General features: G+C 38.6%; 1 protein-coding gene across 1 annotated transcript in view; it reads right to left on the minus strand.

Annotated features, from left to right (window-relative positions):
• The window catches only part of PECT1 (phosphorylethanolamine cytidylyltransferase 1), a 64642-nt gene extending 53890 nt beyond the window's left edge, over positions 1 to 10752 (minus strand). Inside the window, exons 1-3 of the mRNA XM_010280597.2 lie at positions 9990 to 10752; positions 9086 to 9321; positions 8289 to 8470 (exon numbers count right to left, since the gene is read on the minus strand). Coding sequence (XP_010278899.1) covers positions 8289 to 8470; positions 9086 to 9321; positions 9990 to 10306 — 735 coding nt within the window. The 5' untranslated portion in view covers positions 10307 to 10752. The remainder of the gene's footprint in view (positions 1 to 8288; positions 8471 to 9085; positions 9322 to 9989) is intronic.
• Positions 10753 to 15864: the final 5112 nt, after the last annotated feature.

The following is a 15864-nucleotide window of genomic DNA, read 5'->3' on the forward strand; positions in this document are numbered from 1 at the left end:
AAAAATGTGTGATCCATCCAAAGATTAAACAGAAGACCAAATATCTTCAGGGTCTCCCTTCCCTTACGAAATGATATTTCATTGCAAGATGGTGTCCAGTTTGTCACAGATACCTCACCTTCCACCACTTCAACACTCAAGACCTCCACCTTAAAGTTCCCTAAATCCAGCACAGCTTTACAATATTTGAAAGGTATGAGCACAATCGGTTCCTCCAATGGGACTCTCTTCATAACATCAGCTAGGATCCTATTCCAATATGAGACTTTCTTCTTTTCTACCACAATCATCTTCATATTCCAATCCCCTTTACAACCTCCCACCACGATCCCAGTAACACAAACAGAACCTCCCCCCTTTGCTACCTGCATCTTCTCTTGACCCTCTAAGTCTTGTACCATCTTCTCTTTCCCCAGCCTCTTCAGTTTTTCCTTTTTCATCCAGCATCTCTCTTCAAACTCCAACAGTGCCTCAGCCACTGCAACCCAACCCTTTCTTTCCCATCCTTCTAGCATACAGATGACATGTCTTCTACCTTCCTTTTCCTCTTCATCCAGTCTCAAATATCTTCCTTTACTATTGATCTTTTTCTCAATTGAAAAAAAAAACTTTCTGTCTCTTCTCAACTCACTCCTCCACCCAGGTCTTGTTACTGCAAAGATTACTCCCTCCATAAATCCTTTAATCCACTCTACGCCATCTTGAGACAAGAAAATCATGGATCTCCCTAATACTTTAGGGAGATTCTGAAGTTGTTGTGGGGTGGCTGGCAGATTTAGACTCAATTGTTTGGTGCTACAGGGACCTGCTAAAGAAAGCTAAGTGGCTAACTAGAAACATGAATATCAGCCTACATTGGGTGGGAAGGTCGGAAAATGTGTTGGCATCTTCCCAAACAAGGGGTCAATAGGGAAAGCTTATATTGGGCTGTTTTGTAATCTTTTCGCTGTTGTTTTTTCTGTAATTTTCTTTTTAAGGAGAGGTTGCACCTCATGCCTCTCCTTGGGATGTTTGTACTATCTATCGTTTCTTGATTAATAATAAAATCACAATTCAATTATCAAAAAAATTGTGGATCTCCTACCTCTTCAAACTTCAACACCTTCCCTCCCTTACATTCCTCGAACCAAAGATTCTTCTTCTCCATCATCAATACCTTCTTCCAAGAGCTCAAAGATTCAACACCATGCAACATCTTCAAATCTCAAGCCAGGAGATCAATACCTTAACTCAACAAACCCTTATCCCAACGATGTTTCATGAGTTGCTCTTTCCAGGTCAACAAGTTAGGATTTAGATCAAACCACATGTACGAAGCACAGACCAATTGATCTTTGTCATGTGAAGCCTAATGGAGCATGCACTTGTTCAGTTGTTCTGGAATTCAGAATTGATATCTGTGTCTGTTGCTGCTTCACCAATTATGTCCTAAAATGGTAGAAAATCAAACAAATCACCTGCTACAAATAACCCTAGTTTGAGAGATCTGAGAGAGAAGGGAGAAAGCACTTTGTATCGTGCCACAAGATAGATTTTTTTGCCATGGACCAACTTTCATTTCGAAAAGAATGAGGCGAATGGCATCAAAATTTGATCCAAATGCTCTCATGTTCTTCATTCTCACCCATTCTTGGCCAAAATAAGCAAGAATTGAAGGAATGAGGCCCAGAGCAGCAAACCAAACATGGCCTAATCCTCTAGCACTTTGTATCATGCCACAAGATAGATTTTCTTGCCATGGACCAACTTTCATTTCGAAAAGAATGAGGCAAATGGCATCAAAATTTGATCCAAATGCTCTCATGTTCTTCATTCTCACCCATTCTTAGCCAAAATAAGCAAGAATTGAAGGAATGAGGCCCAGAGCAGCAAACCAAACATGGCCCAATCCTCTTTTCCCTTCTGCAAAAAACCGAAATCCACGCCCTAAGAGTTAGAAAGAGTCATCATCGTAGTGGAGAATGCCACTCCCTCTTCATCCTGATTTCAAGGTTCCAAGCTCTTTGAGTCCCAGCCTTTTTTCATAAATCCCTTTGCATCCCAGCCATTGTCCATCATCCCATGGATGCTTTCAACAATCTTATGCCACACCCGGTGTCTCTTTCCAATGGAAACCTCCAAAACCACTTTCCAAGGATAGAAGTATTCCGAAGAATTAGATTCCCATGTCTAACCCTCCCTACTCTTTCGCCTTACTAACTTGTTCCCACTTCACTAGATGATCCCTTCTCTCATCCCAAGCTCCCAAAGAAAATTCCTCATAAGCTTCTCTAGTTGTCATGCTATCCTATCTGGAATCCTGAAAGTGGAAAGGAAGTAGATTGGAAGGTTAGCTAGAGTTGCTTTAATCAGTGTTATTCTCCCTCCCAATGAGATGTAGTTCCTCTTCCAAAGGGCCAACTTTTTAATGAATCTCTCTACCACCAATTTTCAAAAAAAAACTTCTGATCTCGGATTCCACCTAGAGGTAGTCCTAGGTACTCCATTGGCCATTGTTCAACCTCACACCCTAGAATCCCTACCAGACTATCTTCATCTTCCACATTAATACCTACTAAAACACTCTTTCCCCAATTTACCTTTAGCCTTGATAAGGATTCAAAGGAGTTTATAAGCTCTTTGTTTATAGATTAGCTCCCTCAAAATAGGATGATAACATCTATAAACTACAAATGTGTGACCACCACCTCAAGCCTTCCTATCCTCCATCCTCTAAACAAGTTATTTTGATCAGCGTTTATAATCATTCTACTCAAGGCCTCTGCAACTGTTGTGAAAAGGAAAGGAGATAAGGGGTCTCCTTGCCTCAGGCCTCCTTTTGTTGGAAAGAAATCTCTAGTCACACCATTTAGCAAGATTGAGTAGTGCACTGAGCTTAAACAACCCTTAATCCATATCCTCCACCGCTCACCCAAACCAATTCTCTCTGGTATCTCCAGAAGAAAAGACCAATCAACGAAGTCATAGGCCTTCTCTAGGTCCAATTTACACACCAGCCCTCGTCCTTTCTTTTTCCTCATTTCTACTACACACTCATTTTTTATCAATAACAGAAACTTTTCATTAATAAAATAAAAGATACAAATGACACTATAGAAAGAGATAAAATGTCTTAACTTCCCAAGAAAGTCAATAAACAAAAATACAATATTGCCTAGAACATTTGAACCTTTACCACCCTTTGTTTTGCTAGAGTATCCAAAAGCATCAGCACTTCTCTTTACCCACTAAATCTGAATTTCTAATCCCCTGGTTAGCCATTTGAACTCCCTTCTCTCATTAACAAACTTCCAATGCCCATTGTCCTTCTGTAGCCAACCTATAACCAACCTTGAGTCTCCTTCAATAGCTAACTTCTGAATATTCGAGGCTCCTTTGTCTTCCTTTAACCATCCATCCATTCATGCCATAAAATCTTAGCTCTAAGAGAGTCAGTCACCTACCCCAATAGGACCAGAAAACATTGCAACCATTCTCCCCACCTCATCTCTGAAAACTCCTCCAGCTCCCGATGGCCCCGGATTACCATCAATGCTGCCATCGAAATTAAACTTAATAAATTCAGAAGCTGGTGTGGACCAAATAGGATTCGCAGCTGACTGGACAGGTGCTGAATTAACCACTTCCTTCCAATTGGTAAGTAGCATATCTGTAGAGACATCAACAAAATAACTCCAAAGATTTTACCCATTGCACCACTCTAAGTGTTACTGCTTCAATAGTGGCTTCTTTATTCCTTTCCTTTTAAGAAAATATCCTTGAATTCCTTTCTTCTCATATTGTCCAACGCATGGCAGCTCTAATACACCTACACATAACCTTACCCCTTTTCTTCGACCACCTAAAGAAAGAAGAGACAAACAAGCCTTGTATATTTGGTGGAGGGATCCAATTATAACCAAAGAAAGAAAGGAGCCAATCCCAGGTAATAGAAACAAAAGGGTAGGAAATTAACAAATGATAGCAGCTTTCTCCATTAGCCTTGCACAAGATGCACCAATTAGGGGATAAGCACCATCTAGGCCTTTTCCTTTAGAGTAAATCACAAGTGTTGCATCTCTCCCATAATGCTTCCCAACAAAAGCACTAATTACCTCTTATTTCCTCTCCTCAATACTGACAAACTGATGAATGTTCCAATCTTTAATCTTTGCTTTTAGCTCCTTCAACTTCCAATGAAATTCCATACGCTTCCTAGCCAAAACTTTCCCTATGATTTTGTAGATGCTTCCCACTAGGCTTTGGTCTAAAATCCTTTGAACTCTTGCCTCCTTTCTCTTGGGGATTAGGGCTATGAAAGTTGAAATTATTCCTCTGGAAACACCCCCCATCTTGATATAACTCGTTGAAGATTTCCAACAAATCTCCTTTGATAATGTCCCAGCACTCCTAAAAAAGCCATAAAGAAACCACCGGCCCTGGCATTCTCTAAGGATGCTGAAACAGCTTCCGGCACTCTATCTCAATCAAGATCTGGAAGAGTCACACTACTCTCCTAAGCTCAAAAAGATTCCTTTAAAATGGTCCACAAACACCTTATGATTTCCTCTTCCCTAGTTATCTCTTGACCATCCAAGCCTATTCCCATAATTAAATTCTTCCTTCTACCGTAATGAGTGAAAAAATTGTGTTTCCATCCCCCTCTAGAAGCCAAGTGCACCTAGATTTTTGTTTCCAAGAAATCTCCACCTTTCTTAGCACTTCTTCCAGCTCACACTTAGACTCCCCCTTTCCTCTCTTTCCTCCCCTCTAATTTCTCTAAGCTCTTATTTTATATCCAACTCTACAATTCTTCAAGAAATTCTTTCCTTTGACTCCACTTTTCCAAATCCCAATCAAAACCAGTAATAGAACTAGAAGAAACAAGAAAGGTGAAAACAGGTTCATCTTTGTTCCTTGAGAGGGCATACAGAGAAGGAAACTAATCTTTTAAAGCAACATCCCCCACCCACACATGTTTCCCAAGGACGGTAAAATAGTGTGAATGGCCCTCCAATGAGAAGCTCTTGCGGCCCTAGCCAATACTCCAACATCCCAGCCATCCGTTGCAAGCCCATGAATACTGACAAATACCTTTGCCCATTATTTGTCCCTGTCAACCGGTAACCTCCAAAGTCATTTTCCCAACAATGCCATGTTTCTCTTCTACAAATTTCTAAACCTAGGTCCCCATATTTCTTACTTCCACTTACTACTTCCCATTTAACTCTATGATCCCTCTTTTCCTCACTTGGCTCCCAAAGGAAATCTCTCATTAACTTTTCCAACTTCTTCCCTACTCTCTCTAGCATCTTAAAAACAAACATATAGTACACAGGTAGATTATCCAGGGTTGCTTTAATCAATGTAATCCTACCTCCCAAAGAAAGATAGTTTTTCTTCCAAGATGCAAGCCTTTTCTCAAACCTTTCTACCACTAGATCCCAGAAACTACTCTTCTATGGATTATCTCCCAAAGGTAAATCCAGATATTACAAAGGCCCTTGAGCCACCTCACATTCTAAAATATCTGCACTCTACCACTTCCCTTTCTTCCATGTTTATTCCCACTAAGCAACTCTTATCAAAATTCACCGTCAAATTTGACACCTTGCTCAAATAACTACATAGCTAATTTCAGGTTCCTAACCCATCTACTACTTCCTCCTTCACTAAACACTTGTTTGTTTAATCCCCAATGACAAAATTTTGGAAGTTATTTAATAGAAGCCTCCCACAAGACTAATTAGTCTAAACTCCTTTGGATGTGCAGCCTCCTTTGTCTTCAATATCAAAGCTACAAAAGTTGCATTGACTCCAACATCAACAATGCCCCTATCATAAAACTCCCTTAAAGCTTCAACCAAACAATCTCTTAAGATTTCCCAACAACCTTGGTAGAAAGCTATTATGAGTACATCTAGCCGTGAAGCTTTATCTCTTCCTATAGAGAATATGGTATTTTTTATTTCTTCAACCTCAAAAGGCTTTTTTAACCATTTTGCCTTTACTCTCAAGGTAGCCACTCTAGACCCTTGACCTCCATTTTAGGTGTTGCTGACTACCAAAATTATTTTTGAAATGATCCACAAAAATCTTTGTAATTTCATCTTGTTGGGTAATTTCCCTCATCTCTATCACCAATATTGTGACTAGATTTTTCTTCCTTCTTCCATTGACAATAGTGTGGAAAAATCTCAAGTTACCATCCCCTTCCTTGATCCATTTCGTTCTAGACCTTTGCCTCCAAAATACTTCCTCCCTCTTCAATATTTCTCCTAGCTCTTTCTTCAATCCCCATCTCTTCTACTTTTCATCTTCTTTCAGACCTCTAATTGCTTCAAGATCATCTAGTTCCACAATTTGAACCAATATTTCTTACTTCTTTTCCAACGCATTACCAATATTTACACTACATTGGGCACAAGTTTCCTGGTTGGGCCCATTCAAATTTTGATAAAATCCCAACTCGAGCCCACCCAAGTTGCATCCCTAATAAACAAAATGGAAGAAGCGCTCCTATTTCTTTTTTTTTATCAATAACAGAACATTTTATTAATAATATATTAACAAAGGTACAACAGAAAGCTATGGGGAGAGGTAAACTCTCTTAACCCTCCCCAACAAAATTAAAAAAAAAAAAACAGGTTACAACTAGACCTGTTCATGGGTCGGGCTCAGGCTTGGCTTCTGCCAAAATTTGAATGGGGCCCAGCCCGATGCCCGAGCTTGACACAGTGTAAGTGGGGCCCAAAGCCCGGCCCGTGAACAGGTCTAGTTACAACATTGCCCAGAACATTTGTTCCCTTCCCACTCCTTAGCAAGAGCATCCACAAATGAGTTGGCACTTCTCTTTACCCATTGAATCTGAATCTCTATTCCTTGAGTTAGCCATTTGAATTCTCTTTTTTCATTGGCATATGTCCATATTCTGCCATTTTCCTTCCGCAACCATTCTATAACCACCTTGGAAACTCTCTCAGCAATAATCTAATGTAGATTCAGTTCCTTAGCCTTTCTCAATCTTTCCAATACTGCCATGGTTTCATCTCTGAGAGAATCCCCTACTCCAATAGGTCCAGAATACAGCGCAATAAATTTCCCTCCCTCATCTCTGAATGGTCCTCCAATTCCTGAATGTCCTAGATTACCCTCACTGCTCCCATCAAAATTTAATTTAATAAATCCAGGAACTGGTGTAGACCAAATGGGGCTGGACTTCACTTGGACTAGAGCTGAATTAGCCACTTCTTTCTAGTTTCCCATCTTTAAACAGTTCTAATGATTTACCCACTACACCACTCTGATAGTTACAGACTTACAGCTTCAATAAATTATTGCCTCTTTACTTCTTTCCTTCTCAGTAAAGATCCATGAATTCATTTCTTCCTAGATCATCCAGCAGATGGCAGCCCATACACATCTCCATATTACTCTGCTCCTCTTCTTTGACCACTTGAAAAAGGAAGAAACAACCCTTGTATACTTAGCGGGGGAGTCCACCTGTAACCAAACATAGAAAAGAACCAATCCCAAATAGCAGAAGTAAAAGTGCAGGTGATTAAAAGGTGATAATAGCTCTCACCATTGGCCTTACAAAGGATACACCAACTAGGGGATAGGCACCAAGTAGGCCTTTTCCTTTAAAGCAAATCACCGATATTACACCTTTCCAAAAAGGCTTCCCGACAAAAAGCTCCAATCCTAGAAGGAATCGGTTTACCCCAAATCTCAAGAGAAGGAAAAGTTTGGCCATTACTAACAAAGGATTGGACTAAAACTTTGAAGGAGGCACAAGAGAATTCACTAGTCAAAGTCAAAGTCCAAATTCTACTATCTTCATTTGAAGAATCCAAAACCTCCCCTTTTCTAAGAACCAAGGTTCAAAATATTGACACACGCAACACCAAAAAATTGGGTATCATGTGTGTTGATTGCCCTATGCACATTTTTTTTAATTTTTTCAAACTGATACTTGAGAGATAGGTTGATGAGGATGATTTCTATCCTCTGAAACATTCAAAACCCCTAAACTCTCTTTATGTAGTGCACTGTTGGCCTTTGAAATCAATACGGTACACCCCGTATCGGGTATATCATATTGATACTTTAGTCCTTTCCAAGAACCCTTGAACTCCTAAAAAACACTTACACGAAGAACTATTAAGAAGGAATGTCAAGGAGAAAATCCATCTCCTTTCAAATTTAGTCAAATCAAGGCAGGAAGGAGAAATAAACTCAAACAATATTTTCTATCTATTATATGCAGAATTGATAGGTGACGAAATTGGGCCCACGCTATGTAGTACCTTTCCATTTGAGAACTGAACAATCCTGCGAGATGTTGGTAGAAAATGAGAAACCCGAGTTCCACTACCTGATCCACCATCTTCAAACTTTTGACCATGCCCATGACTGAATTGCCTCTGCAAAGAAGAACGATTATGGGTATCACCAATCGATCTTTCTCTCACACATAGAAGCATACGACCTGTAAAAGCCAGAAGTTACAGGTTGTCAGCAAAGAATTAATTCTCATGAGAAATTTCCATCCCTTAGATTAAAGAATCTGATGCATGCTATATAGTGTTGCATGGACACAGACACAGGAGTTGGAATCTGATGTGTGTTCAAGAGTCAGACTTGGCAAGATGAGAAAACATGGATTCAAGAAACATCTATGGAAAAGTATATACTATTGAAATAGTTCATTTGTTTTTTGAATTCTAATGTTATATACCTGCAAAAAATGCTGCCTTTGTTACCAAGTAATGTTTGATGTGAAAATTAGCATTCATCTTGTACATTAGTTGTTCATTAATGTCAAATAAGCTAGCAGACAAAAAGGAAATGTCACATAGAAGCATCCTCAAGAATCTGTGGTGTGTCAAACTCCAACACATATCTGACATAAGCATGCATCCTTTTAGAAGAGTTCATGCAACACTGATGGCACAGTGTATTTCAGAAATAATTGCTTCTAAGATTACAATCATGCTGAAGCCTTAATTAGCAGCATAATGAATACGCATACATAATCTAATGCTTTTTTACAATAATCATGAACTAATAGTAGATTTGTATAAGAGTTAAGATGAATTGATACCAACAATGTCGGTGCTTGACACTCCTTCAGTCCGCTTGATCTGCTTATAGCGACCTGCCTTCTTAGCGAGAGCATAAGCATCAGTTCCATCAGGTAGAATGCATGGATCATCACCATGAATGATATAATCTATGTTATACTCGTTGAATAGCTTGTTCATGAAGTCTTCAGTTATAGCATAAGGTGCATCTGGAATGATCTCATCCACCCATTTCACAGCACTGACCATAATCATCCTATATCAAAAGACAACTGAAAAATGAAAAATCTAATGCAATACTCATCTCTTTGAGGTAAATAGGGAATTCATACTAAAAAGAACATATAGAGAAGCTCATCCACAGAGAACAAAGTAAGATTCTTCTTATACATAAAGCTGCTCTTCTTGTCATTTAATGATTTTCACTACAAGTCAACGAGTCGAGTAGGAATCTGTAACTGATGAACTAGAATTTTCACAGAAAAATAAAAACTTTTAACTTTGGTAAATACATAAATTTGCAAAAAATGACTAACATCAATGAAATAGAATCCTGTTGGAAGATATTCATCTAAAACAATGATAAAACATTTGAAACCTAACCCCACAAAACCGATTAGAAAAACTATTATCTCCCAAAAGCGTTACAAAATAATAGCATATGAATGTCTTAATATAAAGTTTAATAACAAGGTTCACACGATTCCAGGGAAACACATATAATGGGAACAGAAATGAAAACATTTTCAGAAATTCAAAGAATAATTCATTTCCTTTTTTTTCTCGGTAACAAGAAATGACTCCATTTCAGATGACATGGTAGCTTCAAACTCCATCGAAGATCAAAATGAAGCAGCTGCATTTCTAGTCGCATTCAAACATCTTACAATTGAAGTATAAGAATGCAATAACAAAGACCGAGACCTCTCGTTAAGGGGAGTGACAGGAGGTCCTTTGTTGGCAATAATCTCGGCATCGCTAACAACACCGACAACCAATTGATCACCGAGTGCACGCGCCTGACGCAAAGCGTTGCAGTGGCCATAATGCATCATATCGAAGCAGCCATCCATGTAAACGCGGATGGGCTTTTTCTTCTTTCTCTTGATTCCAATCGGAGGCAACGGGAGACCCAGGTAGAAGCCCAACATCGATGCCCCGAGAACAAGCCCCCCTATCAAGCAGGTTCCCAGAAACCTGGCGCTATACGGATTTTCCGGTTGCCCCACATCGAACCCCATCGCACTAGCCTAAAAGGAATGGATGTTCGAAGAACAAACGCAGACCCTTCTCTGTCTTCAAAAAGGATTTGATTTGATGATATAAAGCAGAAACGAGAATGCTAGAGAGGTGGAAAGGAGGAACAGAGGAACAGAGTAGAGAGGTTCCTCTCTTATTTTGGGCTTGCGACAGGGAAGCAGCAGCGACTGTGATTACATATCAAACATGCAGAGTAAAGGTAGATGTAACGAACGGTCCGGGTTGAGGGTCGTATAGGTAAATTTTCTCTTGAATTTTTGTGCGTGTGATGACTGAATTCAATCCGTCTCGAATTTGCAAGTTGCAACGGCTCCAGTAAATGGTTCGATGGAGTCGGAAGATCCAGACATCTAGTGAGCCCTAGTGATCATAACGTTGTGCAGCGTTGTCGCATCGTCATCGAGATCGAGTAGCCATTATTGAGATGGCCATCATCATCAGGTGAGTTCCGTGCGCAATTGTATCGAGCCAATTCTCAGGCTTTGCCTACTGAGCCCATCAGCCCATGCCCAGCCCACTAAAACCCTACTTTTGGCCTAGTGAAACCTCATGCTAGCGTAAAACGTACGGTGTTTCTAATTTCTCACAAGGAGGGGTGGATTCGAGTTGCGAGCTGAATACTTTGGTTATTCGAGCTTGGTTTGCTGAAATTACGTATGAGCTCGATTCGAGTTAAAAACTTGAGTTTGAACTCGATTCAATTCAAACTTCATAAGTTCGAGTTCGAGTTCGAGTTTGGCTAAAGCTTGATTGTATGCTAAGTTTAAAAAATATATGTTATATATATAAAAATATTTTTTATTTTATATACAAAAATTTAAGAATTATAAAAAATAGTTATTATTATACATATAAAAATATTTTTATTTTATACAATTAAAAAAAATTATTTACTATTGTATATAAAAAATATTATATATAAAATATTATTGTATATAATAAAAAATATTTATTATATATAAATATTTATATATATAATAAAAAATTATTTATTTATTATACTAGGCTCACGAGCCTCATGAACCGAGCTTCACTGGGCTCGAGCTTGGCTCGATTAGCAAACGAGCCTATATATCAGGCTCGAGCCGAGCTCAAATAGCTTGTGAGAAGCTTGGCTCATGACCACCCCTACTCACAGCCAAGCAATCAGTAGACCCCGAAACCAAATAGTAATTTTCAAGGAAAAACCGCTGTGGAAGTGAGTTCATATTTGCTATAAATAAGTAGTATTTCATCAAATTAGATGGAACATCCTAGGAAGACTCCAGAGTCGTCCATCGCATGGGAATTCAACTTTAGTCAATGCAACCCAATGCTCACACCGTTCGAACAGCCTCTTGCAACCTTGCATTGGGAATATCTCCCCATAAAATAAATCAAATAAGTATGGAGATATTCTCAATGCAAGGCTATAAAAATTGTTCGAACGGGCTTTGCACTAACTAAAGCCCAATTCATCATACAGGAACATCTCCACATGCATGATAACATACATGTCAAATAAGAAGTCTTTCATCAAGTTGAATGGAATACCCACATGACATTACAGCTGAGAACATCTCATGATAGCATACAAATACAAGAAATGTTCCTAATGTGTGGTTACGATGTCATGTGGGTAGGAGATCAAAGCACATGTGAATAAAGTGATCAGCAGGCTCCATGTTTATTCATGGTGGTATTCTTCATTGTTTAGGAAAAGATTAAATGAAAGGCAAGATTAATTGAGGGATTTAAGTTGAGTAAGGCAGGGACCTGTAACTCATCTTTTAGTTGTTGATGACTGCCTACTGTTTTGTAAAGCGGTGCCAACAAGTAAGAGAGATGAGGGAGCTTCTATGTATGTTTGAGCCTTGAGGAAGTATCAAATAAAAAAAAGTTGGAATACTATTTATCAAGAACACTCATAGGTAGCAGAAGAAATTTTTTAGCAATATTGGAATGACAAACCTAATAAGCATGTAGCATAGCAAGAATTGATTGAAACCTAGGAAAAAAATGGCAATTTGGTTGTTCTCTCGAATTGGAAAGACAACCATGATTAAGGCATTAATCTAATCAATTCCTCTTTATATTATGGAAGTAGCTTTATGCCAAGAAAAAACACAAGTGAGCTGGAAAGAATACAGAGGGACCTTTGGTGGGTAGGAAGCAAAGGTGAACAAACTAAGCATTATTAGACAATATATGTCATTAGCTCCAATTAGATTCATGTACATAAACAATTAGAGGAAAGTGAATAGAGTATGTTATTGTTTCATATTCTTATTAGTATGTTTTCTGTAAATTACTCCTTAAACTGGACACTTATGAGATTCGTGTTAGTTTAGAATGTTCTCAACCATTGGATAGACTTGAGGAGTTTATCCTGACAAGGCTAACACTAGTATGCTATCGAATTGGTGGAGCAGCTTGTCTCAGCTGCTAGGGTTAGACCCCAAGTACAGCCAATAGGTATTTAGAAGAAACACTGAACTTAGACCAATTTCCAGGTATGCCCTAGACCTTGGAGATTATATGGGTAGAACTGGAAAGTTGCACTTAACCCCAGACTTTATTATGATATTGCACTGGGTATTAGACTGAGTTGTCTTTGATGTGCCAACTAGTGAGATTCATCAATGGTCAAGTACATGGGCATGTTGGGGTAGTTTGGGAAATTACCTAAGTAGGTGATCATAGTGATATGATCAACCCCTTTGTAAAACAAAGTGAGTATCAGGCTTTACACTCTCTATGATGGAAACCTAAGTTGCTGACAATGGATTTCAACTATATTTAAAATTTGATTGCAAAATGTATTTATATGTTATATTGCTATCTTTATAAAAAAAAAATGTTTGCAAAAGGTTTTAATCTCGAGATCCATCCGAACAGATAGTAACATTGAATTTTGTAGTCAGGGAAGAGGCCCTTCCATGTAGGTAGTGTTCTAATGATTATGGGTGAGAGGTTAGGTGTAAAAGACCATTAAAGGGTTGATTACCTGATGGACTCTATCTTACATAAATCCATTATCTTTGGGTCTTCATAAAGTGGTTAAATCCAATGGTTATTTAGATGTAAATGTTGGGCCTAAACTAAGCCCAAGATGATTGGTTCAGGGGTTCACTGCCCCAAGCAATGAATTTGACCTAACCTCTTCCAAATGTATGGTTGAACCCTTGTGGATTTGTGTGAGACCTTTGTAACCCCCATGCTATACAATATTCAAACCCAAAGTGGATTTCGAATCTCTTGCCCACGTCTACCCACAACACATTACTCCCATGCATTGGGAACATCTCCTCATGCATAATACTATGTAGGAGGATGATATGTTCTCCATGTGTGGCTATGATGATATATGGGTAGAGTTATCATGGGTAGAAGATCTGGACTCTCCAAAGTGGCCATGCAACAATACCTTGGGATGTGAATCATTCGATAAAATGGACCTAAGGCCCATTACTAATATCATTAGTTAAGTGGTCACATGACAAAGTTGTCATGTGACTTGGGTTGAAAATGGGCATGGATCTGTGTATGGAGCACTTATCTTCTTAAGGAGTCTCTTAACTAAGCTGAAATGAGTAGAATAGCTTTGGGGAGGCAGGTAAGGAGTCTCTTAACTAAGCTAAATCCCTTATGGTCTTGGGTAAAAAAAAAATCATCACTATAAAATATTTGGGTCATAAATCAAATGCTTAATGCAAAAATTAAAACCCACCACTCAATATGATGGAGGCAGATTAATCCATCCATTGACAATGACAAATTGCTATTGGAAACCCACAATGAATTGCAATCATACAGTGAAAATAAGCATATAGAACTTTTGTATGCAAACAATCATACTTGTCATCAGAACTGGTGAACTGGAACCTAATCCTAGAAACAAAATGTTCCTTATAGGTTTCAATTGTTCTTTTGGAAAACACAAGAGACAAAATGTCATTATTCCTAAAGGGAGATGATGTTTTGTGTGTGCTCTACAAGAAATTTTTAACCATCTATTTTTACTTGTTCATCATTACAAATGAGAATAAATTTTGATGACATGGAGAATTAAGTGATATAATCCTCTACTAGAAGCAAGTAAAGCTCATATAGTTGGATAGAAAGTATAAAAAATAAAAAATAAAAAATAAAAAATAAAAAAAAAACTACTTCATACATTCATCATAGCCTTCAAGATTATTTGGGATCAAAGAAATAGTAGCATTTACAACAAGCACATGCCTATACCCATGGCAGGTGTTGGAACAAATTAACTTGTAAATTATTAATGACCTAAGATTGATCCCTTCAGGATTATTTAGGATCAAAGAAATAGTAGCATTTACAACAAGCACATGCCTATACCCATGGCAGGCGCTGGAACAAATTAACTTGTAAATTATTAATGACCTAAGATTGATCAACATGTTATTACAACTGGCTTTGATATGTCACAAAACATGAGAGCACACACTAAGGCTATGTTTGGATTGAAGGAAAAAGGTTGGGAAAGGAAGGTAAACTTATACAGGGCCTTTTCGAACAAACACAACCTAACAATATTGTAACTTATCCTTTCTTTGATCCTAAGTTAGGAGTGGCAATGGCAGCTATGTTGAGATAGGATTAGCCGAACTCAATAGCTGTTCGACAGGTTGTAGAACCAATAATAACTCTCCACACCAATCATGAAGTACATGGGACCCACAACCATTCAATTTCTCACTATATGCCCCACCTATTTTATCATTGGTGTGGGGCATTATCATTGGTTCCACAACCAACTACACAGTCAAAGTAAAAGATAATTCGGATTTACTAATGTTATTATCAAAACTTTCATAATATGATAGTTTGTGTTGTTGCAAAAGTTTTGGTGTTGTACAAACTATGGTGGATGAGTAGAAAATAAGGTCCTGCAAACTTAGATGAGCCGAGGTAAAAGGATAAGGTGGTGTGTTGAGCAAAACCTGAAACCAAACACTATCAAAGGCCTTAATGAGGAGGTTCCCGAGGAAGGCACTTCGATGCTCAAATCAATAAGAGGAGAAGAGGATGGCCAAGCTGAGCTATTGAGGGCAAATTGGTTTGGGCCGAACAAGGTTAAGTAGAGCGGGAGAGCAAAACGGAGGATAAAGTGTCGGAGGGTTCAAGAGAGAGCATGATACCTCGACGGGAGTGCCTTTGGATAGCCGAGTGTCATTGTGCACTCGGTCACGTTCCTTGCTGAGATGCTCGGCACTCAAAAGGAGATCGACCACTAAGGTCTTTAAATGATCCCCATGTTCTTAGTTGTAGATTCTTATCAGCAGCGTAGAGTTGTTGTGATGCATGATAGGCTGTGCCATTAACGTGGCTAAAGACATTGAACAACCCCAAGACACAACAACAACCGTGTGCAACTAACCAATTAGGGTACAACCCTAACAAGTTTATAGGAACTCAAGAGCTTTAGAGGTTGAATGGAGGCATAAAGTAGAGCAGTAGCCAAAAGAATTGTTCAAAGCAAAAAGAAGTTCCAACATCTTATGTTGTTTTCTAATGCTTTGTTAATTCTGAA

This window comes from Nelumbo nucifera, chromosome 5, assembly GCF_055504915.1.
Source record: "Nelumbo nucifera cultivar China Antique chromosome 5, China Antique-T2T, whole genome shotgun sequence".
Taxonomy (NCBI): Eukaryota; Viridiplantae; Streptophyta; class Magnoliopsida; order Proteales; family Nelumbonaceae; genus Nelumbo; species Nelumbo nucifera.